The sequence below is a fragment of the Rhinolophus sinicus genome, linkage group LG18 (genome assembly GCF_036562045.2).
Source record: "Rhinolophus sinicus isolate RSC01 linkage group LG18, ASM3656204v1, whole genome shotgun sequence".
In the NCBI taxonomy this organism is placed as follows: Eukaryota; Metazoa; Chordata; class Mammalia; order Chiroptera; family Rhinolophidae; genus Rhinolophus; species Rhinolophus sinicus.
In genome coordinates this window covers 7,877,135-7,899,177 of record NC_133767.1, presented here as the reverse complement: position 1 = coordinate 7,899,177, position 22,043 = coordinate 7,877,135, and the positions used below count along the sequence as shown (strand labels likewise).

Genomic DNA, 22,043 nt, shown 5'->3' with positions numbered 1-22,043 from the left:
CTGGCATGGCTCCCCCTGGCTCACAGTGACATCCACAGGTGCCTGCAAGGAGGCAGCAGTCCAAGGACAGACTGTGGGCAGAACTGGGTTCCATTCAGCAGCTCTCTCCTGGGTCTTCCTCAGTCCAGGATACCGAGGCCATCCCAAGGTCACCAGACAACCCCTCTCCCCCAGGACGGAGCAGCCAGCTGAGGGCCGGGGCCAAGGTGGTGAAGGAGTTCCCTAAAATGACATTGAGAGGCTCACAAAGGAGTCGCCCCAACCAGCGCCCCCCATTGGTTTCCTGAAGGACACGCCCTGCTCTTTAGTCCTTGGAACCTGCTGCATTTCTCCTTAACTGCCCCACCCATTCTGAAAAGCCAGGGCTCATTCCCTCTCAGTCCTGTCTCACAGTAACTTGCGTTTAGTTTTCTTATGAACTCTTTCACAGGGCTTTGATGTCTCAATTGCATTGCTGAAAGTTGTTCCGCTTTGGGGTTTGGTTCTTCCTTTTTTTGTTCTTTGTGGCAGAGGTGGTAGGTCTTCCCCCCTCTCCCCAAGCCCCTGAGGCCGCTGGGCTTTATGAGGGGGTTGCCCGCTGACAAACCCCACTATCATGATACACACGCCACTGCCACCAACACCTATGGCTGTGCCTGCTTTCCCAGGGCACACCCTTTGTGAATGTGGGAAAAAAGGAGGCAGAGTTGTCCTGTTTAGAGAGCTGGGGAGCGGAGCAGGGAGAGAGATAAAGGAACAAAAGGAAAGGAAAAGCACCCTATATTCGTTGGCTTTGCTTTTCTATTTTTAAAAAGGAAAAGACTCCCATGGAGGAGCATGTCTTAAGTATTGGGTAAAGAAAATAAACTCTACCTACCACAAAGAAAATGTTTGCAAGAATAAAAATGATGACTTGAATTTCTGATACTACAGAAGACGAGGTGCCTTCCAGTTCGGACTAGAAATGCTCGATGAAATAGTTTTTAAAAATCTTAAAAAAAAAACTGGATTATTGAGGAAGGGAGGAAGATTCTTACGCCAGGTAATAAGGAAGCCCAGTCCACAGAGGTAAGCCTGTCTGGTGGTGGTGTTTGCCACGGAGGCAGCTGGGTACCCTAGGTGGGGAGAAGAAACACAGGCCTGGAAAAGAAGGTGGACTGGATGGCATCCCCATGAAGCCAGAATTCCAGGTAGATCATGCTCTCAGAGCGTTAAACAGAGGTGCGTTGGAGGAGGTCATGCCGAGAGAGGAGAAATTCATCTGTCATCCCTTAGATCTAAATGAAAAGTAAAAGTGGCAGCCGACGTCCTTGGCGAATGCCTGAGTCCAAGTTTGTTATCGCATGTGTTTGGGGCCAGAATTGGTACCATCTGTGTAATTGTGGCCCCCCCCCGAATAAATTTAAGTCGGATATTAGGTTATAGTGGCGTGATTAAAGTGTTCTCCAAATAGAATGTAGTAATGCAGCACTAAAACTCAAACTAGATACTTAAAATGTGTGAATTTTATGATACATAAATTATACCTCAATAAAGCAAACTACCTTCCATTCTCCTCATCAGAGACTTCTTTTAAGATTTTAATATCTTTCTCTGCCCTTGTATTTCCTTGTCGAGATATCTTTTTTCTTTTAACATATCAAAATCATAATAAGAATGTTACCCTCTTTCTCATTTACAATGTTAATGTCTTTTCCAATGTCATTGCAGTTATTTGTCAATAGGATTTTTTACTTGGGTTTTTAATGTGTATTTCAAAAGTACATCTTGAATACTTTCTCATTTTCAAATAATTTCAAGCTATCCAGTGGCATGTAGAGTAAAAATTTAAATTCTCCCTCCCCCTGCCAACCTCACACACACACTCCCACCTCCAATTCTCACTTCCCTCCCCTTAGTTAACCACTGTTCACAGTTTGGTTACACATAATTTTTAAATGGGTATATAATTTTCCATGTGATGGGGAAAAAAAATCATACTCAAACTGTTCCCCCATTCGGGGGCATTTAGGTTGTTTCCTGATTCTGCTGTTTCTTTTAACACATGATGTATCGGAGGGAAGTCAGAGGAGACAGTAGGTTGAATGGTCCTGCATTACTCGGGTGATTTCATCGCCATCAGGACAGGCACTAAATGAGACATCAGATTTGGGGAGAACTTGCATGTATGACAAGGGACCTGGCCTACGCTGAGGACCCCAGGCCAAATGCTTTACCTGCCTGGTCTCATTTAATGCACCAAACATCTCATGGTAGGGACACCATTCCCATTTTACAGATGGGAAACCGTGGTTCGGAGGGGCCGAGTGCATTGCCCAGGATCACACACCATTTAATGCAGAGCTTGGCTCTAAGTTGCCAGACACCAGCTTGAGGGCCTGGTGGTTCTACAAGTGAGCAGGGAACTCTCGCTGTCTTCAGTTAATCTAGGCCGACACCATCGCAGTGTGAACCTCTAATGGTCTGCAAACTGAGATTCTCAGTTTGTTGTGGTGTGTGTGTGTGTGTGTGTGTGTTTGGCTCCAATTTGAGCACCTACTACTGTTCAGCAAACATCTCACTAATGCTTTATGTACTCTGTATCAGTCAGTCCTCAAAATAGAGCTTTGAGAGGGATGGACCGGATCCCCGTTTTTCGGAGGAGAACTCTGAAGCCCAGAGAAGTAAAGTCAGTTGCCCAGTGTGGCTCAGAGGGGGGCGGTCAGGCCCAGGTGTGTGTATGACCCCGAGGCTGGGCTCTGACCACTGGGCTCTGCTGCCCGGCAGAACACGAGTCAGCTTGAGTGTCCCCATCGGGCTGGGCAGCCAGACGGCGCCTCATTCTGCTCTCTGTCCCCTCCCTCCCAGACAACAGCGACCTGATCGCATGCACGGTGATGACCAAGGACGGAGGCATGGTCCAGCGGTTCCTGGCTGTGGATATTTACCAGATGAGTTTGGTGGAGCCCGACGTGTCCAGGCTTGGCTGGGGAGTGGTCAAGTTCGCTGGCCTCCTGCAGGTACGACAGCCAAGAACTCCAGAAGCGCTTCTCGGGTGGCTCTGCAAACACACACACGCGGAAGTATCTTGACGATGCCCTTTTCTGTATGTTTTATTTTATTTTTTATTTTTACAGTTACTTTCTAATGGCATGAGGATGGCAGGGACAGATTATCATTGAAAAAGTTAAAATATCTCACGGATACAGGCCACGTTCTCTTTGACCAAAACCCGATTGTTATACTTCCGTCCTCCCATGATCAGTAATCCTTCCCCGATCTGGTTCTCTGCCAAATGCATATATAAATGTAACGACTTGTACTGTTTTTAAAAATTGTGTACATATACTTGAGAGGGGTTACGTGTGCACATTTTTTCTAGAGTCACTTGAAACGTATTCTCCACTTTGCTTTTTTCACTCCACCTGTGACTTGGAGAGCTAACCATGTGAGCATATGCAGATTTACTGGTATTCTTTTCACTGCTGCCTGAAGATACCAAGGCGTAGTTAGCCAGCCAGTGCCCTGTGGCTGTTTCTAGCTCTTTCACCTTTACAGACAGTGCTGCCGTGAACAGAATTCACCTTATTTCCTTGTGCACCTGGGCAGGGGTTTCCCGAGGCCGATCCCAAGAAGTTGGGGCGTGCCTCTTTTCAGTGTTCACAGACGCTGCCAACTCCTGTCTAAAATGATGGTTGCCGCCGGCAGTGTGTGAGAGTTCCCTTGTCCTCACCTCCTCTCCAGCAGCGCTGGAATCTAAAGTGTCAGAAGCCAAGTCAGGGCTTGGGTTTTCTTCACGTTCATCTCTATGATGGGTGACTAATGCCAGCTGGTTGATTGAACGAAGCGTAGACACCAGAGACTTGAAAACAGCCTCCTAGGTCACACCTCCCGTCAGACCCCCCAGTCCCTGGGTGTCCAGTTAACCCGTCCAGGCCTGAGACGGGCCCCGCTCTGAGGCAGTGCTTTTCCTTGCTGGGCAGGCCTGGGTACTGGCAGTGCCACGCTCAGGCTGACCCACCTCCACCTCTGCACAATGTGACCTGCTGGCAGCATGCCAGTCTCTGAGAGAACAACCCATGTGTTTGAAGATGCTGTTGCAACTTTTCCCCAACCTCCTCTTTTTAAAGATCTTTCCATTAAAAAAAAAAAAAAGAAAAAGTGTCTTTTACCAAGAGTGATGTGAGAAACAACTATATGAAGAATCTTTCATTTATAAAAAGACTTTCATATAAGCGATTGTCCATTAGGTGACTTAGTGCTTCTTATTTATCTAGGCTTATGATCAATTTCCTTTAGAATTTAGTGTCAGGAAAGTGTTTTTCTCCCTCGAAGGATTAATACATGTCCTCTATCAGACAATGAAAGCCACATAAACCTTTTCTTTTGGTCGTCTTCCAATAGCCACTATTTGTCAGGCCGTTACTATGTGCCAGCCTCTCCTTTTTAAATGCCTACTATCTCACCTAATCCCCACTGTATCATTTCGAGGCAGGTGTTATTTCCAAACAGCCCGTGCCAGATCGAATGCCTATGAACAGCTACCATCTTACTTCATGAGCCCTTTTCAGTGTTGTTCCTGCCTCCCTTTCACATCTGACATTCACTTCTATCTCCTGCCTCGGGCTTTTATCTTAAATCAGCTCAAACCTTTGTGGGCAGCAGATTACACAGAATCCATTCAGAGGTTTTACATTGGATCCATCCTTGTTACAGTTGCTATGCGTGAGTTCCTTCTGCACCTTTCAAACGTAGCTGTCTTCACATGTCTGCTCAGTGGCCCTCCCTTCTCTTTCTCGGAGTTAGCTTTTTCATTAGGGGCCAGGAATTCTTCAGAGACATACTAATAGGTGCCAAAGATGCCACGTTCTTAAGAGAAACCAGGAAGAAATTGGTCCGTAGATGAGTCAGTATATATCTAAGACCGTGCCAGATGGCATAGGAATTTTGGTTTATCACTGGTTTCTCAGAAGAATTTCGGAGTTTGACTGTTGGGCTCTCCAGGGCCCCTTCCAAAGGCTGGTGTGCCCATTTCTTCTCTCGCTGACTCTAATCCTCTCGGGTCCCGTACCACCCCCACGCCAGCATCCCCCCGCTTCTGAGTGCTCTGCTCTTCCTGCGCTGCCTTCTCCTGCTGGGCCCGGTCCGGTTTGCGTCCATCCTCGACTCTTAGACTTAGGACACTGATGGTCTCCTCAGAGCAAAAGCAGAGTTGAAACTGGGAAGCCTCTTGTAGATGAGACGTGGCTCCCACAGCTTGTGAGCAGCCGCCCTCCTCCTCGACCTAACGAGCCACTTTCTTTCCCTCTGCCCCCCCTCCAGGACATGCAGGTGACCGGGGTGGAGGACGACAGCCGTGCCCTGAATATCATCATCCACAAGCCTGCATCCAGCCCCCACTCCAAGCCCTTCCCCATCCTCCAGGCCACCTTCATCTTCTCGGACCACATCCGCTGCGCAATTGCCAAGCATCGGCTGGCCAAGGGCCGCATCCAGGCCAGGCGCATAAAGATGCAGAGGATAGCCGGTGAGTGGTCGGCCCCGGCCCAGTGTCCTCTGGGCCCCCGGACAGAAGCAGCCGCGGGGCTGTTCGCTCGGTTTCTCACATTGACCTGGAGAACTCCCGTAACTCCTCTCGAAGAGGATACATAGGGTTCAGGAATTCATTGTGTTTTGGTGAGAGAACGGAAAATCCATTCAGAATTTCCCACTTCCTAACTGTCTGAGTTCTAGAGTTTCTAGGGCTGGGAGAGGACAGCCCTCCTTACCAGGCAAGCGGCCACAAACAGGCAGGCGTTGATGTGGGACAGCTGTTCTCACTCCTGCACACGTTAGTTCTCCAGCCTACGTTTACCAAATGCTTCGCCGTTCCTCCACCACCTTTGGTCCTTAAAACAGCCCTTGAGATCAGGAGGGCCTGTTCTGCCCATTTATAAACGAGTAAACTGAGGCTCGGTGACTTGCCAATAGTCGCACCGGCAGCTAGTTGGAAGAAGCCAGACGCAGAACTTCCTACTCCAGAGCCCATCCCTTCCCTGCTCTCATGAGAAGCCACCTGCTTGGTGAGGGGGCCATGACCCAGCCCTGAAATCAGAAGTCATCTTACATTTATTTCACAGAGATCGCGGAGAATTTGTGAGAAGGCCCCGTGCTGCCCAGTGTCAGCAAGGCCCCGGCTTTCTTAGACATAGAGGCACTGAGATGAGGGTGTCCTGTTCAGGGCGGAAGGCACAGCATTCTCCTTGGGAAAAGGCGTCTGTCAACTCCTAGACTTATAAACAGTCCTTCTCAAGACACAAGCGCCTTTTGGTTCAAGAATGACCCGATGGCCATTCTGCTGTGGTCACTGGCGGCTTTCCCACGGGGGAGGAGAACTTTCTCAAGGGATTACCTAGAAGGAGAGACTGGAGGGCAGGGCTCCTGGACAGGCTGGACGCTGGTATTTCCCGCACATGCCCCGTTGAATGCACAGGTCTGCCTCACCTTATTGCTCACTTAGCTGAAACGTGGCCCGTAAGATCATTACAGAAGCATTTTGTAATGTGCGAAGTGACTGAAATCATTCAGTCCTTTCTTTTAAGATTTATTTTCAGAGGTCTTTTTTTTTTTTTTCTTTTTTTTTAATGTAAAGCAATTTCTCAGAGCTGGCATGAAGGCTAAATATTTCATTTGAAAATTGAGAATTATGCCATAAAGTGGCTGTGAGAACTAATGCCTTGGGTATTTCTTCCGTTGATTTTAAAAAGCCCCTCCAAATGGCTATATCATGAGATTTGTTTATGGAAGGGAAGAAGTAACTGTGACAGATAAACACACTCATAAATATACACATGCCTATGCATGGATCTTACTGTCACACTCTTCCCCGTGTGTGCACGCATGTGCGTGTGTGTGTGTGTGTGTGTATGAACTTTCAGGGCGGGATGGGTCCCATGTCCCTTGGGGTCTGATACTGCACCTGAGGCTAAGCCTCGGCCTTTTGTGTGCGGAAGCTGAGAACCTGAGGTGGAGCCTGGCTCTGCGGCCGTCTCTGAACCCCTTACCAGACCAGCTGTGTTTTGAGCCTCAGGCAGGACCTGGGGTCTCCCCAGCTCAAGGCTGCCGGCTGTCTGTTTGGCATCACCCAAGGGCTATGCCTGGAAAGGCCACGGCCACGCCAACTACGAGCGCCCCACCAAAGGCTCGTCGCCAACACTCTGTCCCACGTGCTGACCATGACCTCGGGTTTGTTTGAACGTAGCCCTCCTGGACCTCCCGATCCAGCCGACGACCGAAGTCCTAGGGTTTGGACTCGGCTCTGCCTCCTCGTCCCAGCACCTGCCTTTCCGCTTCTATGACCAGTGCCGCCGGGGCAGCAGTGACCCCACGGTGCAGCGCTCTGTGTTCGCGTCTGTGGACAAGGTGCCAGGTAAGCCGGCCCCACCCTGTGCCACCACTTGTCCCGTTCCTGTGGGGGGTTCCAGAACTTGCTCTCTATTGAGCTGCTTCTCCCTTCTCAGAAATCCAGCCAGTTGGGAGCACCAGATGTTTCTTAGAATTTATCAAAGTGTAGCACAAGATGAAACACAAGCCCCAGAAAGAAATCTTGGCTTTTTCTTTGATGTTCTGCTGCCTGGGTTTGGTTTTCCAGAGATTTGTTGGGGATGTGGAAGAACTTCTCAGAACGAGGACCAAGAAGTTTCTTGGAAATTTCTTGGAAACACTTAGACAATTAGTAATGAGGTTGTGGGAGAGTAATTTCCTTCTCCATCCAGGGTGACTAGAAAGAGATAGTGTGTGCGGTTCCGGTAACAAACCCCTGAAGAAGTGAGACTTCAGACGAAGGCCCCGCTGCCCACGGGGTGGCTGCCAGTGTCTCCCGTCTGGAAGCCTCTTTGACTACTTTCACCAGAGCTCATCTCTAAATCCCCCCCCCCAACCCCCAAAAAGGGAAGCATGAGTAGAAAGTTCAAGGTCTGCTTGGAGGAGCAGGAAGAACTTCTTCTCCAGAAGGCCGGGCGGCTGTCCCCTTCCTGCTCTGACACATCTGATTTAAGTAAATCCATACGCACCCCCATCTCTCGAAAGAGAACCTTGCTCGTGATTACAAAACTGCAGAAAACTGGCCCTGCGTCCCCGGCAACGGAACCTGCCCCCCACAGTGAGGGTTTTGAACTTCAGTCACAAATGGTACAAAATGTTTTCAGAAGCAGTTATCGATTTAAGAATGAAATTCCACCCGAAGAACCTGTCCAGAATCAGAGTCCTTGTAGCCCTTCCATCCCGATTCATTGTTTTCGTTCTTTGATTTGATTAATTCATGTTAGAAATATTTACACTATAAGCCTAGGATAAATTTTAAGGTCCAAACAGGACATGATAAAATGAAAAGTAAGACTACTTGGCTGCAGAAGTAACCACTTTTAACAATTTCTCGCATATCCTTCCAGAAATGTTGTTTCTTTGTATGTCGTAGATATGTCTTTGCTTCTCTGTTTTTACACCGGGGTTTAGACCATATGTGTGATTCTGTGCCTGGCCGTTTTCACTTGGTGATAAGTCAGCGTTACCTGTTAGCAGATGTAAATCGACTTCACGCTCATTAATTGTTAGTATTTTGTCATATGGATGGACCAAAACATCTTTTAGAGCATTTGGCATTGATGAACACTGGGGTCACCTGCAGTGTTTAGCATTTCCAGTCGCTGGAAACACCTGGGGGCACCTGTGTGTAACTGCAAATCGCGCGAGTCTGAGGGACAAATTCCCAGCCGTGGATGTGCCGCGTCAAAGGGGAGGTTTTTTGTCTTGACATGCGTAGTCCCAGCGTGCACTCTGGAAGAAGTGCACTGGGCCACGCTGCCACCCACAGCCTGTGACTATTTTCATTCTTAAAACCGGTCTGAGGCTACGAGACTGACTGTATAATTGCACTGCCCCTGTTCTCAGCTGTGACATGTGAGATGGTTCCGCCAGCCCAGGGTCTGGAGGATTCCTTGTTAAACATTCTCCAGGTTGCTCCATGTTCTGTAGAGATGGTCACAAAGAAATATAAATGGTGACTCAGCCTAGGTTAACGAAATGCAGATTGGCCTGCTAAGAACTCCCCTCCCTCCCTCCCTCCTCTCTCTGTCTCTCTGTCTCTCTGTCTCTCTCTCTCTCTCTCTCTCTCTCTCTCTCTCTCTGTGTCTCTCTCTCTTTTCTTTCTTTCCATGCAGTTGTGATTTTATTATAATATTTCTATAAGCACCACTCGGTAATTTTTTATTGAGACATAATTGACACGTAACATATTGCTTAAGAAATAATTTCTTCAGGGCCATCGGGGCCTCCTTCAGCTCAGGAACTAATGGGTTAAGGAGAAAAGCTCAGGCCTTATTTCCGCTCCATCCATTTTGGAACAAGACAAGTGTAAATAAATAAACAGAGCCAAGTGTCACATTCTTCGGCATCTGCGTAATCACCTCTCTGTTTGCAGCAGGCTTTACAATGACTTACTAGTGTGTCTCCCACCCTGCCTGGGTTCCTCCCACCCGGCCTGGGTTCCCGGGGAGCCATGCGGCTCATCCAGGGCAGGGTGTGGCAGTGTCTGCAGCAGCCTGGGCCTGCCCAGCTAGAATGCCCATTGTCCTGTTGCTAGTCCCAGAGTTAAGGTATGTGTGGCTCGGCCAGTTGGGACTAGGGCAAGTCAAAGGTAGCTGCTTGAAGGTGACCATCTACCCGTTGGCTACGTCTGTTCCCGGAAGTGCCACCCGGGTGTGGGGATGGGGTGGGGACATTCTCACAGATGTGCCTCCCAGAGTGACTGCTCTGGGCCTCTCTCCTGTCATGCCTTGGCTTGGGTGGGAGATGTGACCTATAGAGCAAGTTGAAACCACTGAGCCTCAGCGTGACTCAGCGGGAGGGGATCTCTGCCTGGCTCCCACCCTTCTCATCACCTGCTGTCGCAGTCATCAGCCCCCTAACCGCCCAGCATCTCAGCATCACCCTTAGATCTCTTCCTTCCCCCACACCCACTGGCCTGCTCTGCATGTAGAACACACGCGACCTCTTCTCCCCGTGCCGGCCGCCAGCATCTCTCCCTAGATCACGGCAGCGGCACCCTCAGCCTTCCCTGGCCTCCAGTCCCATCCTCTCCCTCCCATTTAGCCAGAGGGATCGTTCTAGAACAGAGTCAGATCACACCATGCCCCTGCCTGCAACTAGCATGTAGCTTCCAGTTGTTCTTAGAGCAAAATCCAGATCTTGCTGTGATCTGTGGGTCATTGTGAGGTGGGCGCCAGCAGTCCCTGGACACGGGTCCCCAGCCTCACGCCACCCGTCCGTCACACCCGCCCCCGCTGGTCCGCTCAGTACGCACTTCCTGAAATTTTGGCCTCTAGACACCTTTACTCTTTTAAAAAGTATCGAGGAACCCAAAGAGCTGTCGTTTATATGGATTATATCTACTGATGTCTCTGGATTAGAAATTAAAACTGAGAAATGCTTTAAATATTTACTTATTTATTTTTTTAAAAAGACTCATCACATGTAAACATAGTTTTTTTCATGAAAAACAATTCTGTTCTCCAAAACAAAATTAATGTTTTATAGTTTTGCAAATCTCTTTAATATCTGCTGTAATAGAAGACAGCAGGATTCTCATATCTGCTCCTGCTTTCAATCTGTTGTGATAGCATATACATCAACGGACTCTGGAAAACTCCTCCGTATACTCCTGGGAGAATGGAAGTAAAAGGAAAATGCTGTCTTGTTATTATTATTATTATTTTTTTTTTTTATTTTTTTTAAAGTAGTTCTGCCTGTGGGAGGCCCCCAGGGTTCCCCAGTCCACTCTTTGAGAACCACTATAAATCACTGCGCTCTCTCCTGCCTCAGGCCCTTTGCATCAGATGTTACTCTTCAGATCTGTGTGTGGCTGCCTCCCACTAATTGCTCAGGCCCCGGTCTGCATGCCACCTCCTCAGAGAGGCCTTCCCTGGTCACGCCTCAGAAAAGTTACCCCTCCCCTCCATCGCATTAGCCTGGTTTATTTTCTCTGTGATGCTGGGTTGCTTCCCTGTCTGTATACCTGGCCGTAGTCGTTCTCCCCCATGGAGAGAGTCACATCCATGGGGCCAGGTCTGTCCTGCTCGCCGCTGGATCTCAGCACCTGATGCTGGCCCTCATTCACTAGTTGCTGAAGGAAGGAGAAGCACGGCCTTGGAGCAGTTCCCACATAACACGTCCTCCCTGTGTGACACCAGGAACACGGGGAAATTCCTCGATGTTGGCTGGCTTAGTCGGTGGCACTTTGACAAGGGAACCGAGACCCCCCCCTCCCACCCCCTGAAGATTGTAAGCAGCATTCCTCTGCTTAATTTCTGTCACCAAAGTGAGGGAGATGTGAGTCCCAGGAGGGCACATGCTCCATCCAGGTGAGAGACATGGGTTGGTTGCACACCAACAGAACGTCACTGCCCTGCCCTTCCTAAGAGGTTTGCAGAAGCCAAAGGGGCTGGAGGGGGTCATTGGGAGCACAGCCCAGGGTGGCCTTTGATGCCATGGCCTCCACAGCCGCCATCCGGGCTCGTGAGGCCAGCAGGATTTCTGTGTCCCTGGCCACAGGCCGCACTGTGACAGACTCCCAGGCTGTGTGGGGTGCGCGCTCTGGCCGCCTGCCTCGGGCTGACGGCCGGAGGAGCTCGCGCTGTCATGACACATCTTCCAATTTTATCTGCAGACCCAGGTAATTGTCATAGAGCAGTGTGTCTCCCCTTCAGAAGCTATAAATGATTGTATTTGATGAAAATATACCTTTCATTTCCTTGGAAGAGATATTAAAGTAGAATATAAATCAGGGCTAATAGACGACTAGCCACTTTGGTGTATTTTTCTTCTTCCATTTGGCTTGGAAAGAAATCACAAATTCTATTTATTGGCCGGTTTTATGTTGATGGCTCTCGCCCCCACAGAACGTTCGGCTCCATTAGGGCGGAGGCTTGTGTGTGTGTCTGGCCTGGGAGGGAGGGGTCAGCGGTGACCTATGTGTTGGGGTGAGCAGGCGCGACGGGCTCTAGACTCTGGCTTTGAGGTGCCCTCGATGACCTGTCCCACCCACACACAGTGACAGCCGATTGCCCAAATCTGCCAGTGGTGGGGATGGGGTCCAGGCTATCCTATGAGGCAGTCCCTCTGTGAACACCGAATGGACCAGCAGACCCCAGAGAGAAGCTGCTCCCCGGAAGTGACCCTGGACACTGGGGGGGCGGCGGCCTCCAGTCAGAGGGCCAGGGCTCTGGCCTCTCAGTGCAGCCTCGGCCCCCGCTGCTGGGCTCCTCTGGCCAAGAGCCTGTCACAGGTGTTGTCCTGGTGACCGGGTAGGGGGGTGGGGTGCAGGACACCAGAGTTCCTCTTTCTCGGGTCCTCCCCAGCCCTTCCTAATTCTTATCTGAACAGAAGGGCTCTACAGCCTAGAGGGCATTATGGGGATTTGGGAAGGACAGTCAGACAGGTTAACACCTCTTGGCCTTCACTGGTGGGGGCTTCACGACATGACCAAAGCAGTGAACTCTCCCCTCTTTGTTTCTCAGTAGCTGTCCCCCACCAGCCTTTTATCTCCGGTGATAAGGATGGAGTCCGTCTCCTTCACTGCTTAAATCCCTCTAACACCTCCTGTCCCCAACTCCTCTCCATGGCCCGGTGGCCTGCGCAGTCTGGCCCCGGCTTCCTGCCCACTGTCAGCTCCTCTCTCAGCTCCCCCCTCACTCTCTTTGCAGATAATACAGCCCAGCATTTCCCCCACTGGCTTTCTGTCTGCCTCACAGGGCCACGTGCATAGGTTCAGGACCTCTGTCCTCATGCTGCCCTCTGGCTGGAACCCTCTGTGACGCTGGTTCCTTCTCAGCATTCAGAGCTGTACTCAGACACCTCTTCGGGGGCCTTCCCTGGGGGCCCCACCCACCCCAGTCCCTCTCTGCAGCAGCTGGTTTTTAGTTTTTAAATTGAGGTGAAATTCATATAACCTAAAACTAACTATTTGAAAGTGTAGAGTTCAGTGCCATTTAGTACATTCAGTCCTGTGCCATCACCTCTCCTGGTTCCCAGTCGTCTTCACTGCCCCCAAATAAAACCCTGTCCTTGTTAAACAGTCACTCCCCCTTCACTCTTTTTCTTAGTCTCTGGCAACCACTGGTCTGCTTTCCGTCTCTGTGGATTTACCTATTCTGGATATTTCATAGAAATCATACAATATGTGGCCCTTTGTGTCGGACTTCTTTCACGTAGAATGGTGTTTTCAAGGTTCACCCACATTGTAGCAGGTTGAGTCCTTTTCACGGCCGAATAATACCCCGTTGTATGCTGGACCACATTTCGTTATCCATTGTTTCACCCTTTGATGTCCATGTGGGTTCTTTCCACCTTTTGGTAAATGTGAGTAGTGCTGCCATGAGTGTGTGTGTGTGTATAGGTTTCTGTTTGAACACCTGTTTTCAGGTCTTTGGGCTACGTACCCAGGAGTGGAATTGCTAGGTCACGTGGTAATGTAACTTTTTGAGGAATTGTTTTCCCATGGTCTTCAGGGCCTTTACCATGGACTGAAGTTGCCCCGTTTGTCTTCCTGGCTGCCTCACTGCCCTGCACTAGCATGGAAGGCCCCGGGGCCCTGGTCGTCCTGCCCTTGACGGCTGACACTTCATGAGTGTGCAGACACAGAGTGACTGTCAGAGTCAGGTGGCAACGTGGACTGGCAGGTAGAGGCTGGGCTGGGTGACTTGTTCAGTGTCTCGGGCTGTAAACCCCTGCAGCAGGGCAGTACCATCGTGCTCACACCTGGTGTGGCTCCAGCACCAGTTGGTCGTGGCTCAGGGTGCCGGCTGCAGAGCCGGACTTCATCCCGTCACGGCCAGGCTCTGCGTCGCTCACTTCTTGCCCCGGCTTCTTGTCGCACTGGGTACAGGGCGCCTACTGTCTCTGGGAACACATTTGAATCCCTGAGCACAGAAAGAGGGCTGTGCTTTCCACAGGTGTTATCTTTCTCAAAGGCAAGCAAACCCGCCCTATCAGTCATTGACCCAGAACACTTAATAGTCAGTTCTGTGGAAAGGCGGTGCAATTCCAGGGCCAGCCGTTGGCAGCCGAATAACTGAGGAAGATTGTAAAGCTTGCAGGGTGCCTGGAGCCAGCTGAGCTGGCCACAAAGCCTCCAACTGACATCTGAGAAAAAAAAAGGGAAAAAAATAAATCAATGTTTAATTCACAGACCTCGGTTCTGACTTCACCCCTGGGGACAGCACACTAGGTGCTAATGTCATCTCATGACAGTGTTTCCCAGAAACTCATTTTTTAGGCCTGTTCTTTTTCTTGTTTCCAGTTATAAAACTGGAGCCAATTCTCTCCTTCCAGCTCCCCAAGGCAAAAAATACCCCTTCTGGAGTCACACAGGAAGGAGAGCCTGCCTGCTACCTCCCGCCCGTCTCCCCAGTACCCGCCCCCCCACCTTCCCCAACCTCTTGCAGCCTTGGGCTTCCTGGTCAGAGACTCTAGGCACCGAGGGGTGACTTACAGAAACTTAATTCTGACCCTGAGGTCCTTTTTCTTTTTTTTAAGCAAAATGTATTGTGCGCGGGAGAAGGTTATCTGGTATCTGGTCACTCCCTCGTGTACAGAAAAGGAAATGGTAAAACCTTCCTTCTGAGCGAGGCTTTGAACTCAGGTCTGCCCAGGTCAGACCCTGAGCCCCCACCACTGTGCCTGTCTCAGTTTTCACACATCTGAAGTGAACTCTCACCCCCTGAGGCCTCACGGCATCAGGCAAAACCACATTGTTGGCTCTAATCCTAGGCATGTTTCAGACAGAAAAGTCATCTGTTTCTGGAAGTGTGGGGTGTAGTCTGACCAGAAAAATCAACTGTGCCAGGTGCTTTGCGTGTATTAATTTTATCCTCGGGACAGCTCTAGAAGCTGGTATCACTTGCCCTGCTCTACAGATAAGAAACTGAGGCTCAGACCACGGCCACAGAGCTCTCACCAGACCAGCTGAGATCTGTGCCTCCCCTTCCTGCCTCTAAAACCCCATTCACGTCAAGACTGGCATTGGTGATGGTTGAGCAACTTCATGTGACAGCTCTGCCACCCACCTCTGCATGTCAGAGGTTGGCAGGACATGTCAAAGGGGACACTCAGAGTGGCCCTGACATAGACAGAGCTTTCCCCTTTCCTCTCTTCTGTATGCCACGTTCCACATCCCCCAGTCCTCGCTTTCCATTGGGTCAGAGACAAACCTGCAAAACAGCAATACAGAAACACACTTCTCCCACAGCCACCACTTCCAAACCAGGCTAGAGGTCAGGGTCACGCAAAGACAAAGCCTCTCGTACAAATTTGTTCCTGGCTTTTCATGAACAAAAAGCAGAAATGAGACTTCAAAATCCTGCCTCAACAAAAGCAGCAGAACTTAAGCTCTTTCTGCCAATTGTCTAAGAAATCAGCCTTCAAGTGGTTGGGTCGGGGGTGGGGGGGCCAGGTCCCAGTCAGAAGTCAGCCCTGAGCTGAGTCCTTGGGTCCCTGCTTATCAGGCCTCTTCTTGGGGCCCCCAGGGCAGCCTTGAGGAGAGAGCCTGAGGACACGGAGGCCACCACCCGAGAAGGAACCACTTTCCTGTATCAGGGCCCACAAGGTTTCCTCACCTGGGGGAACATGCCCCCAAAGGACACTTTCCCAATAGAGACACTAGTGCTTGTTGTCTGAGCGGCCCTCCTCTTGCGAAATGCAGCGCACAGCAGGCAGAGCCAGCCAGTCTGCCCTAGACAAGCTTTTCCTGGGGGGCGGAGGCAAGGGGGAGATAGGAGTTCCGAAGAAACGAGTTGCTTCACTTCTCGGGGCCATTACCCACCTCAGACTGCTGCAGCGACTGCTACCCCAGGAGCCTTCTGGTGATGGCAGAATGGCAGGGAGCAGGGACCGCTCCCCGAGTTGCTCATGGAGACAAGAGTGGAGAGCCCATGCAGGAGGCTTTGGGAAGAGAACAAAACCCCAACTTCACTCTGCCATTGGTCCTTGGTTACACCTTGGAATGTACTGTCGGCTGGGCGGGCCCCACGGGGCATCCTGGCCTGCAGCATAGAACACACAGGCATGTGCCAGAGCAGGTGGCACAGCTGCTCGTGCACATGCCTGTCCCGGCCTCGGAGAAGGCAGCTGCTGTCAGTTCTCGTCCCTGAATTTCCTGGTACCCACCCAGCACATTTAGTGAAGAACAATTGGAAAGATGGAAAAGCACTAAGGGAAGACAGAATGCTCCAAATCTCACCTCCCTGGGCTATCCATGCAGTAAATTCCAGGGACCTTCCCCAGTGTCCCGTCTGCTCCTCCTTTGCGGGGTCTTTTTACTCAGCCCCACAGTGTTTGCCCAGGTGACAGTCAGCAGGAGGCGATGGCTTCGCACAGTCCTGGAGTGGACGGTTGGGGGGGTCAAGTCATGGCTCCTCCTGACACTCGTTACACAGCCGTGGGCCAGTCCATTGGGGGGGTGATGCTGAGCAATGTGAACGTACCGTACACTGAAAAGTAATTAAGATGGTAAATTACATGGCAGGCGTATTTTACCACAATTTTTTGTAAAAGCAGAGCTGGAAATGTCACCTACCTCGTTAGGCGATTGTGCGCGTGAAACGAGTCAATTCGCGAAAAGTGCCTGGCAGGACGCCTTGCACGCCCGTGTGCAGCCGGCAATAAAGGCTGGCAGCGCTCGGTATTTTTATTGTCGCTGCTATTAGCCAGGGCTGACCCAAGGGCCCCACATGATGGGTTCTCCTTCTACACGTGAAGTCAGATGCACAAACAGAGTTAATAACCCAGTCTTCCTTGTGCCGTAAGTAACAGAGACCCCGCAGTTGTATGGATTTGCTCATTTCAGAAAGCTTTCATCGATGCTGATAAAACACCAGGCCAGAATTTGCCGCCTCCTACAGAAGGGCCGTGAGGATTCAGGTTGTATGATTTGCCTGAGGTCCCACAGCTCCTAGAGGCAGAGCCAGGGCCAGAGAAGAAGCGAGATCCGCCCCCTGTAGCCCCCGACCCAGTACACACCCATTCACCTGAGACACCAACTGCCATCAATTTCTCCACACCTGCCTGAGCCAGGAAGTTCCTGCTGAATTTCATAAGAGACCTGGGTGGCCGGCGCCATCGCTCAGTCTACAGACCAGGAAACCTGAGCTCAGAGAAGGGGGACACCAGGCCCAGTGCCACACAGCTCACAGGTGGCTGGCCTGGGATTCACACCAGGCCACGCATTCTGCTTCCCATTCCATGAGCTTCTGTGTCTTCAGCCCTAAAGGTATTCCATGGCAGAACACCTGGGAACCAGGCATGCTTTGGGGACCCTGTGAACGATGACCATATTCCATCCCATCGGGTGAACCAGCAGCTCGGAAACCAGCAGAGAACACTTGGCTGTGCTCTGTGGGTGCAAGTCTCTGCCACTAAAGGAAGTCCGCAAAATTATTTCAGGAAACTCTCTGAGCCTTTTTCTATTGGTGTCTTTTGTTGTTGTTGTCCAGTCATTGGTTTTATCAACGGCAAGTTCATTAGCAGATAAGTGCTAGCAAATGCCAAGGATAATCGCTTCTCAGCCTTTTGGCTAAGATCAAGTGCAAATGCCAAGGATTGATGGCTCACCTGTGGGATAAAACCCAGAACCTGAGCGTTTATAGTCCTTCATTTTATCTGTGAATTGGAAAAAGACCACCTTGATTTTATTTTTGCCTCAAAGTATCTCCGACTAGCTCAAGGAACCGCAGGAATCCCCAGAACAAAGTTTGAGAATCAAACTTGACCACTTCCCAAGAGAGAGTCATAGTGCCTGGTGGCATTGCTTAAGTGCAGAGGACTAGGAGAGTTGGTAATACATGAGGACCCGTGAAGAGGGAGAAGAACCAAAGCAGAAAGGGGATGGGACGCAGTAATAGAGCTGCAGCTTCACGGACAGACAGTCATTGGGTCTTCCGCACGCACGTCCCTTTCCTTTACGCCCTGGGTGGCTTCTGCAAAGCTCGGCATCTCCTAAGGGGCAGGATAGGGGACCACCAGGGAGAGAGGGAACAGGGGGGTGGGTGAGGGAAGAACTGGCACTTTTAAAAGCAACTTTAAAAATTCCAAGGTAGTTACGTGAAAATACACTAACTAGAGTCAGGAAAGGGAGGATGCATTTAGCAAGTATTTACTGAGGTCTCTTTTGAGTCAAAGAAATGCTGTCTCAAGTATCCAGAGAGGCCTGGACAGGGGGAGAAGGGCTTATCAGGCAGGCGTGGTAGGGACAGCGTGTGCAAAGGCATGAGGGAGCAGGTGACATGTGGTGGCATGGCCGTGGGTTAGAGAAGTGAGGGGAGACAGGCTGGGAAGCTCGGGTCAGAGGGCAAAAGGTTTCCGGTCTGCTAAAGAGTTGGAATTTTACCCTGGAAGCCACAGGAAGGCATGGAAGGTGCTAAGACACAGATGTGACGATTCAGGGGACTTGGGTTTTGATTGGCTGGAGCCAGGAGGGCAGTGAGGTGGACAGAAAGGAGACCCGAGGCACACTCAGTCCTTTCCCTGGCACGCACCACCTGTGCAGTCCATCTTACAGATGAGCAGTCTCTCCACAGAGGTACCCCCTTCCTCAGCGTGGTGTATGTCCTTCTGCGCCTTTTTCTGGGCACTACATACTATACTTGTATTATAGGATAACATTGTCCTTTTTTTTTAATGTTCATAAGAGCATGTGCATGCATTTTTGACTGCTGCAGAGCAATCCATCATGTAAGCAAACCACTGTTTACTTAGCCAATCCCCCATTGATGGATGCGTAGGTTGTGGCCAATTCTTTCTCCTTAACAAATAATGGGGTTCCCTGGGGTAGGTAACCATGAAGGCAGGCCAGAAGTATCTAGGCTGTGGAACGAACAGGAATTGGTGACCAGTGAAGTCTGTGGGTGGACAAAATGGGACGCGACAGGGCGAGTTCAAAGCACAATGTCAGAGAGCCTCGGTTTCTGTCTCAGTGCTCTCTGTGCATTTAGCTAACGAGGGCATTTGGATGATCCCAACTTCTGACCCAGCAAAGTCCGATTCCTTGTGGATCTGGTTCCGTCCAGAAGGCCTTCGGGAACTGTGATGATTGAAAAGGTCCCCAGGGGCTGGCAGGGGTCTCCAGGCAGAGGCACACCCATGGCTTGACTTGTCATCCCAGACAGAACGTCAGAGCTTGGCATACTGGAGTCTCCACTGGGTTCTGCTCCTGCCTCCTGGCATCTCTGCTGAGGTTACGACTTTCTATGATTCTTTCTCTGTGTAGCCAGCATCCCATGACGAAAATACAGCTGCCTTTATTTGTAGCTGTCCAGCCATGGCATTTTGTATAACTGTGCTTTTCTCCAGAAACACACTCAGTATTATTTTTTTAAACATCTCAAATTCCCAAAGGGTTGAAAGTCAATATTATCCCAGTGTGATGGGAATGGCTATTTTGTGACAGCTTTTCATACTTAAGCAGCCTGCTTTCTTAAGCCCCAGAGTAATCGCAAAAGCATATTCTGAAGCCCATCTGATTAGGGCTGATGAATTGTTTTACTCTTGTCCCCAGAGCGCCAGCCCTTGAAAGCCGCCTCCTCGCAATGTGATTTTGGGAGTAGATGCTTCAACCCGGGTGACATACTAAGTGTGGACTGTGATTTGCAGTGGTTCCTCCCGAAATATTCACGAGGTGGTAAAAAGTCAGGTCTGTGGCACCTGTGGCATACTTCTCGTATTGCAGGTTTTGTCAGGGCCCCGGGGTAAAAGTCCCATTTATTGAATGCCACCTATGTGCTAGGCTCTGGCTTCACATAAATTAAGGCTATAACTGTCAGGTCGTGTTGCTTATCTCACTTTCGCAGCTGGGGCCAAATAAGACTCAGAAAGCAAAGTCACTTGCCCAGGGTCCCATCATGGACGGAGAGACAGAGAGAGCCTGGTTTCAGACTCCTGCTCTTTTGAATGCTGCTTCTACCTGCCTCCTGAGGAAAAGGCTGTCTCCTGCTCAGGGTTCTTTCCTTTCCTGCTAAGTTGACGTAAAGGCTCGGGAGCGTCTGAGGTGCCCTTTGTTGTGGCTTCCTGAGCATGTTGCCCTCACAGGCCAACAGCTGGGCCTCAGATACTGGGTCCCACGCACACCCCCGCCTCTTGCATCCCGCACTTCTTCATAAGTCATCGGGATGGCCGGGTCGCAGGACGCATCGGTGTTGATGGAACGAGTCTCCCCAAACACTCCCGCCGCTACCCTTAGTAACATGGAGAATGTTCTGAAATAGCTGACATTTATAAAATCTTGGGCTTTTGGGGAAAATGTGGTTTCTTTTTGCCAGATGTCCAGCCTGATGCCCCAGGGAAATGGCCACCAGCTCAGAGCAGCATTCTTATTTCCTGAAAGAGCGCCTAGGCCTGGTGGAGGCATGGTCTGAGCCCCAGCCCCTCTCTCTGACCCTCTGACCTCTTTACTCCACCCTCAGCACTGAGCAAATGCAGAAACCACCCTGCACTGACTTCTGTCCCCACTGGGTCTCAGAGGGGCTCTTGTGCTAGACTCCAGCAGCTTAACAGCTGCCAGCACTTGGACACCTACTATGTGCCAGAAGTGCCACCATGCTGTTTAAACTGTGCCACATCCCTTCCAGGGAGCTGTGGCCATGAGGTGAGAGGCACATGCCTTGGAGTGGGCCCCTCTGTCTCCAATTCAGCACCTACCCATTGACAGCTGGGTGATGTCAGGAAGTTCTCTAGGGCCTCTGAGCCTCAGTTTCCTCTTCTGTGAAATGGGGCTGATATAAGACCTGTCCTGCAGGGCCAGCACTCTGTAGGTGTCTCCTGCCGGCACAGCGTTATACTCACTGCTGTTGATGAGAGGGAGGCAGGGGGCTAGAGCGCCTGCCCAGGGCCACCAGCTCAGGGTGACCAGCTGGGGCTCCCAGTCTTGCGGCAGGAGCTCGAGCCCTCACAGCAGCTGGCCCAGCTCCTGCAGGCCGCTCCACAGGGCACTCTCTTGGTCTCTGCCAGGCAAGGGCACTTCTGCCCTGCTAGAGCCACCAGAGGAGGTGCTGTCCCAGGCGTCGTGTACCTTTCCAGCCAGTATGCCCTGAGCACCTCCTGAAGCCCCGTGCCAGGCCCTCGTACAGCCTACAGCGCATGTGGGGCGGCAGACACCAGTATGTGGTGACAGTCACTGACACGGCTGTCACCTAGAGGAACTGGACACAGGAGCGAGGGGTGGGGGGTAGCAGAGGAAGTCATCCAGCTGGGAATGAGAGAGGCCGGGGCTGAGGGGTGTGGATTTCACCCTGAGAGCTCTGGGCAGCCGTATTATACAGTCTGCTCAGCACAGTGTCCACGGAACCTCCTCAGGGGCTGGGGACCTGAAGGAATTCTTGGTCTTGCCCTCGGGGAGGCTCTGTTGGAAGCTAGGACGCCGTGATCTCAACTTCAGCCCCTCACACGTGGCTGCTGAGCTCCCATCTTCAGTCGTGGGCCGAGAAGGATTTCTGAGCACGCCTGTCAGGGCTCCCTGACGAATCAGGCTGCGGTGCCTGTGCTTGGTGGCAGTGCTAAGTGGTTGTCTGGGCTTTCCCAAGCCAAGTGACATTTGCCCAATAGGTGTGATGTATCAACAGCTTTTACTCCTGCTTTTTGCAGCCAGGCTGGCTCTCAGCCAGAACTCCTTTAAAAAAAATAATGAGTCGCTGACTTGCCGTGGAAAATGCTGGTGCATCCTCTGAGCACAGGAGCTTCTGCAGTGGAGATTTAAGGACTGCTGGTCAAGGATGAATTTAGACACTTTCTGGAAGGTTCTTGGGCTGACCCAGAGAGGGCTTATAGTTAAGCCCTTCGGTGATGCAAGATTGGGGACTTCTTTAGCTCATTGCCTTCATGGATCCACAAAGGTGGGCTTCTGTGAAAGCCGTGGAGTTTGTCTTTTCATTCATTCCTTTAGCCAACACACATTTATAGAGCATCTGCTCTCCTCCGTCAGAGCAGCGGCTCCTTAGTGAGCTTGGGGCCCCAGGGGGTTCTGGGTATGAGAGCACGATGCATTTGGTACCCTGGGCCCAGTTCCA

The 22,043-nt window shown here is 50.9% G+C and overlaps 1 protein-coding gene across 11 annotated transcripts in view; it reads left to right on the top strand.

Moving 5' to 3' along the window:
• CLEC16A (C-type lectin domain containing 16A) overlaps nucleotides 1-22,043 on the top strand; it is a 190,103-nt gene that overhangs the window by 137,350 nt on the left and 30,710 nt on the right. For all 11 annotated transcript variants that reach the window (XM_074323098.1, XM_074323101.1, XM_074323097.1 and 8 more), the window contains 3 exons: nucleotides 2,827-2,978; nucleotides 5,281-5,485; nucleotides 7,199-7,366. In XM_074323098.1, coding sequence (XP_074179199.1) covers nucleotides 2,827-2,978; nucleotides 5,281-5,485; nucleotides 7,199-7,366 — 525 coding nt within the window. The remainder of the gene's footprint in view (nucleotides 1-2,826; nucleotides 2,979-5,280; nucleotides 5,486-7,198; nucleotides 7,367-22,043) is intronic.